At 44.1% G+C, this 6,251-nt stretch overlaps 1 protein-coding gene across 1 annotated transcript; it reads left to right on the top strand.

The window, feature by feature from the left end:
* Window positions 1–399: 399 nt before the first annotated feature.
* On the top strand, window positions 400–4,072 carry GJA8 (gap junction protein, alpha 8, 50kDa). The gene is made up of 2 exons (XM_008948627.1): window positions 400–435; window positions 2,875–4,072. Exon 2 carries the CDS (start codon window positions 2,885–2,887, stop codon window positions 4,070–4,072), a length of 1,188 nt encoding a protein of 395 aa, XP_008946875.1. The 5' UTR covers window positions 400–435; window positions 2,875–2,884.
* Window positions 4,073–6,251: the final 2,179 nt, after the last annotated feature.

Genomic DNA, 6,251 nt, shown 5'->3' with positions numbered 1-6,251 from the left:
CACGCACAGAGCTGTGCTGAACCATAGCAGAATTGCAGAGCTGCTTTGGTCCCTGCTTAACAGTGTGAACTCCTGTTTGTGCATGTATTAGGTTTTCACTGCCTGTCGCCTGTTCCTCTCCCCCCTCTGCTTTTTCATGTTCAGTGGATTCTCCTCTCTGTGTCTCTGCCTCTCTTTTTCTTTTTTTTTTTTTTTTCCTGCCTATTGTTCTCCACGTCACCAACCGTCACTCACTTCATAAAGCCGTCTGGCTCGGAGCTTAAATATTGCGGGGCAACTAAAACCCACCATCAGAGCCAATTCAGTCATATCTGCTCAGTCGTGCGACAAGATTGGGACTTTTAGGGTAGGGAAGAAGAGAGACAAAAGTTCACTTCCCTGCAGAGTGCCAAGAGAGGAGGGGGACACATTTCTTCGGTGGAGCCTTTCACAGCGGCAAGTTGCTTGCTCAACGTCCTTAACCTATACAATCTTTTTCACTGGTAGTGTGCTCAGGTTGCAACGTCTGGAAGTGCAGGGTGGGAGTTTGCAATAAGCCCATGAGTCAAAAACACGAGTCCATTGACTCTGTGTGGGCTTTGGCAGTCTTTTGCTCTTTCCTCATGACAGGCAATTTAAGGGAAAAGGTGACTGTCTAAATTCATCGCTTGCGCCTTTTTTAAGACTTGAGGGGCTGACTGATTACAAGCGGAATCCCAGACATTTGAACTGGTTGTACCACTCATCCTCAGTCCACTCAAAATTGTTCCTTGCGGTTGAACTGACTGAACAACCTCGAACAACTTCACTTGCAGAAAATATAGAGGATGGTCATGGCAGAGTATTGAAAAATGTGACTGGTTTGGAAGTGATCTCAGAAAGAGTTTAGCCAAATGTAGCAAGCTGCAAGCAATACATTTAATGGAGTTAGACAGGAAACATTTTTCCTTCTCTTGTGCAGTGAGTTTTCTGTATGATAAGGTTTATCACATCTAGAATGTCGCTCTTGTGTGCTGCAGTGGAAATGTTCAAATGATAGCTGTGGTATCGGTGTGACTCACAAAGAAAGGGATGGAGTTAACTGCAGTGTCTGGGGGACAATGAAGCTGATACTGTGTGTAGTCATGTTTTTTACGGAGTTGTGCGTGATTGGTAATTCTTGGGTGTATTTTGTGAGTTTGCAGAAAGAGAACGTTTAAATCCGTTTAGGTAATGTATGTAAACAGCATAATCTCCTGCTAGACTTGTTAATGTAAGTGCTGACATTAACACACTCTTTTACACAACTTTAATGACTGAGAAAGTAGCAATTTTCTTCAGTGATTAAATTACATATTTGCCACTTGTGTATGCATGGTGTATGTGCAGGCTAAAGGACTGAGTTCTGTTCTTTTTCTGACATTGGTGCCTGGAGTTAAAATTTGTGAAATTCCCCAGAGCCATAGAGTTCTCTATTTTCTGTGCTTTTTTTTTTTTTTTTCCCATGTAAGTATGTACACAGTAGTTGAAACAGACCGATATGTGTTGTAGTGTCATAACGTACAGCACTACAAATAGATCTCAGTGGTATCTGAAGGAGGAAAGAAGTTTAGATACTCTGATTTCTGTGCTGTTGACTGCACCTTGTTTTTCCCAGCACTTCTGTATGCGTGTCTGCATTTAGGAAAATATAAAGGAAGGTAGCATCTAAAAGATGAACTTCTAGATCCCTGTGAACAGCTATTTTATGAATAATGTTCTGTTTCACTCACCATGGTCCACAAGTTGGTCTTTCTGGATCACTGTAATATTCTGCATTCCTCAGACACTTCAGACTGCTGTGATGTGTTAAATCATCCCATCCCGAACAAGTTTCCTCTTTATTTCCTTCATTCATAGACTTTTCCCTTGCCTAAAATTACATCACTAGTGGGAAGCTGAGGATACACAGAGTGAAGTCGTGACCTAGGAATGCTTTCTTATTGTGCAAAAATTATGACAGATGTAATGTTTGACTTGCATTACTTGAAAAAGGACTGCTTTCTTACCTTGCCAATAGGATACCTGCCGCCGGCTTCAAGCTCTGTGTTAGTCTGAGATAGCAGCACTGACATTTTATAGAGAGAAATTAGTATTTTAGGTCCCAGTTATAGACCTCTGTGTTTTTCTCCAAGTTGATTCCAATATCAGTGTGGCAACTGAGTTCAGAAGAGGATACAAAGAATAGCTCAAATAACACCAAGTAATTATATTGTATATAATGCATACTATGCAGCAAAACTAGTATATATGGTAATTATTAAGCTTATACAGTATTACTAACATAGTAGTGGTGGTGTAATTGCTGTTCTTACTTAACAGTGTGATTTCTAATGTAGAATTAATATACGAAACCCGTAGAGAATTCAGGTTTGTGTAGCTGCAAGACAGGCACCAATTCGAGATCTGTTTGATCTGTGTGTGGCTCTGGTGCAGAAGAGCTTGGATGCTTGAAAGCTTCACTCTCTTTTCTAACCACTACAGCTGCACGCTGATGAATGTGTTCTACTGTACTGCTGGCAAGTGTTTGTACGTGAACAAAATCTAAGCAGGCTCACATAACTGAGCCTACAAGGCACCACAGAAGACTCTTACCTGGAGAAGGAGTTAAATATACTCTCCAGCTGAAAAGTAATTGCCTGTTTAGAGCTAGGGAATAAAGAATTTAGCAAGTAGTTTGCTCTAGCTTCCCTGCCCTTCTCCTGCTAATAAATCACTGTGATCAGGCAAATAAGCAAGCAAGCAACCTCCTTTCTGTTCTCAATATTGGGGAAGTACTTACTGGTTGAAAGCAACAAAAGACATCGGTGGGAAAACCTGAAATATTTTAAATTTAGCATAATTTGTGGTCATTCTCTTTCTTTTTTCTTTCCTTAGACAGTAAGAAATGGGTGACTGGAGTTTCTTGGGGAACATTTTAGAGCAGGTGAATGAGCAGTCTACTGTCATCGGGAGAGTCTGGCTCACAGTGCTCTTCATTTTCCGCATCCTGATCCTGGGAACAGCCGCTGAACTAGTGTGGGGAGATGAACAGTCAGACTTCGTGTGCAACACCCAACAACCTGGTTGCGAGAATGTCTGCTATGATGAGGCCTTCCCCATCTCCCACATCCGGCTCTGGGTCCTGCAGATCATTTTTGTATCCACGCCTTCGCTAATGTACTTTGGGCATGCAGTACACCATGTCCGCATGGAGGAGAAGAGGAGAGAGAGGGAGGAAGCTGAGAGGCGTCAGCAAGCTGAGGTGGATGAAGAGAAGCTACCCCTGGCTCCAAATCAAAACAAAGGCAATAACCCTGATGGGACCAAGAAGTTTCGCCTGGAGGGTACCCTCCTGAGAACCTACATCCTCCACATCATTTTCAAAACCCTCTTTGAGGTGGGATTCATAGTAGGTCAGTACTTCCTGTATGGCTTCCGAATTCTCCCCCTTTACCGCTGTGGGCGGTGGCCCTGTCCCAATCTTGTGGACTGTTTTGTCTCCAGGCCCACAGAGAAGACCATCTTTATTATGTTCATGCTGGTGGTGGCTTCCGTGTCCCTCTTCCTCAACCTGGTGGAGATCAGTCACTTGATCCTGAAAAGGATCCGGAGGGCTCTGAGAAGACCAGCGGAGGAACAGCTGGGGGAGGTCCCAGAGAAGCCCCTGCCTGCCATCACTGTCCCCTCCATCCCAAAGGCCAAAGGCTACAAGCTGCTGGAAGAAGAGAAGCCGGTGTCCCACTATTTCCCTCTCACGGAAGTAGGGGTTGAGCCCAGTCCCCTGCCATCAGCCTTCAATGAGTTTGAGGAGAAGATTGGGATGGGACCACTGGAAGATCTCTCCAGGGCATTTGATGAGAGGTTACCATCATATGCACCAGCGAAGGAACCGGAAGAGGAGAAGGTAAGAGCAGAGGAGGAGGAGGAACAAGAAGTGGAGCAGCCAGGACTTCAGGAAGAGCCAGGGGTGAAGAAAGCAGAGGAGGAGGTAGTGAGCGATGAAGTGGAAGTTGAACTCACCACTGATATGAGACCCCTCAGCAGGCTAAGTAAAGCCAGCAGCCGGGCCAGGTCAGATGATTTGACTGTATGAAGGTGCAGGATATGGGGAGCACATGAAAGGGAAAAGGTTGAAGATGAAAGGAGAGAGAGAAAGAATCAAAATATATTTTTAAGCAAAATGCTAAAATGGCCATTTGAATATTATTTCCTCTTGAGATTCTCAACGGGAAAGGTACTATCATGGTAACTGTGCCTTACTTGCCCTGTATGTCCATTTGAAAAGGAACATTTTCCCAGTTTCCACATGCCAGCTCACTCCTTACCCTGTACACATAACTGATGTCTTTTAAAACCTAACATGGCAGCGAAACCCAAATGTCACCACTGTGAACGTACTTACTGGAAGCTTTGTGTCCCACATTTCTCTAGGAATTCTGGGAAAATCTTGTCTCTCCAACCAGCATGGTGGGGGAATAATCAACAACTGTAGTTAGCATTTCTTTTTCTGGTTCCACTTATGGCATGCTGAGCAGGTCTCCCATTCACTGTTGGCATGGAATTGCAGTTATTTAATTCACAAAGTGAATTCTGTGCTTAGCATCAACACAGTAGAAGAGTAAGCAGTATTGCCCCTTTCTAGTCAGAAAAGGAAGGCCAAAATGTCACAAATTTCTCTGTGAATGCAAGTAGGAGTTAGGTAAAAATATTTTCCCTTTGTTAAAAATATTTCTGCTCTTCAAGTGACATTGACAGTGGGCAAGGTTAACAGTAGCTCTCTACTAGAATTTAGCAGATGCCCGCAGTTGTTTGTTCCCAAGAGGGTCATCCAGCACCAGGCCTATTTCAGAGCACTGGAAAGAAAAAAATCAAGTCATATATTTTTCTTGTAGTCTTTGGCTTAAAGATCAAAAACTTGATTTAGCAAAGCAGAAGTGGAAAGGCTTCTGTGAAAGGAGGAAATGGCTACAGCCCCCAGAGCATGGAACCCAGTATAAGCCTTCACGGCATGCTCCTGACATGTGCTCAGTTTCTGGAGCTCCAGACTTACAGACACTCAGCAAATCTCAGGTACAGAGTCCTGAAGGCACCTGTGAACCTAAACAGGGGTCTGGGTAACTGTGTGACTATTTAAACCCCTAAATACAAAACTGGTTGTTCAAGTTTGAAAAGTCTGACAAGACAATAGTCTTTTTATATCTTTATTTTTTTTTTTTTTTATTTGACAGACAGGAGTCATCCAGTGGTCTCCTTCTCTATTACATGTCAAAATCTCAAGTAAAACAAGTCCTTTTAAAAGACGATTTAGACCTTTTGTTCCAACAGGTCTGTACAGAACTCTCAGAGCCTTGGCAAAATCTTTTTTGTTACATTTCTCATTTTAGGGCTACATCAGTACCTTTCGGCTGGGACAGTGCAACAATGAGTTCAAAAGCTTCAGGTTAACAGCTATGTCCCCCCAAAACTGAGCCTCATGCCAGAAAAGTGCAGGTATGCACTCTCATCAGCTCTGCTCTGCAAACCTCAGGCCCTGCCAGCTCAGCAAATTCTTTCTGCTGGGTTGCAGCCCATCCCATTGTTCCTAGGGCAGGCTCTAATCCAGGTCAGGAAAAAAAGGTCTTTGGCATAATGCGTAAAACTCATCCTGCCATTAGCTAGAAAAGACCTCCTGCAGTCTCCCATTGTAGCAGGGCTGACTCCAAGCCCATTGAAGTCAAACGGGTGTCTGAGGGAGCTTTGGGTAGGCTTGGGCTCACACCTCTGGTCCCGCTGCCCTGCACCCCAGCCCAGGCAGGCACCAGTGCGGTCAGTTCTGTCCCTCGCTCCCCTAACCCGTTTGGTGGAGCTCCCCTGCCTCGTCACGCGGCTGCCCCGTATGAGCGCAGAGGTGGCCGGGCTTCGCTGCTGAGTGAAGCAAGCTGTACATATGTAGAAAGTCTGTAGGGTGCATTGGGATTCTTTAGCACCATAGTGGTGCCACATACTATTTTTTTCTTTTTAATACTTTTAATCCTTTTGCTCCTCTTGGGTCTGTGTATTTTCCCAAGGTTTTCAGCCTAAAGGTAAAAATTTTTGCTCCCTGGACAAGGGCTGTTAGATTGTCCTTCCTTGTGAAGGAAAACCGGAAGGTATCTCCTCAGTTTTGGAAAGGAATATGACAAAGCAACACCTATGAAGGAACACGCAGAGTAAGTCTGGAGGCTAACATTTATCCACTCTCTTAATATGGAAACGGGAGAACAGTTAAAACACATGAAAGGCAACTGAGGAAA

This window comes from Merops nubicus, unplaced genomic scaffold (genome assembly GCF_000691845.1).
Source record: "Merops nubicus isolate BGI_N331 unplaced genomic scaffold, ASM69184v1 scaffold14661, whole genome shotgun sequence".
NCBI lineage: Eukaryota > Metazoa > Chordata > Aves > Coraciiformes > Meropidae > Merops > Merops nubicus.
Note: the sequence above shows the minus strand (reverse complement) of the source record. Positions and strands in the feature narration are given on the sequence as shown.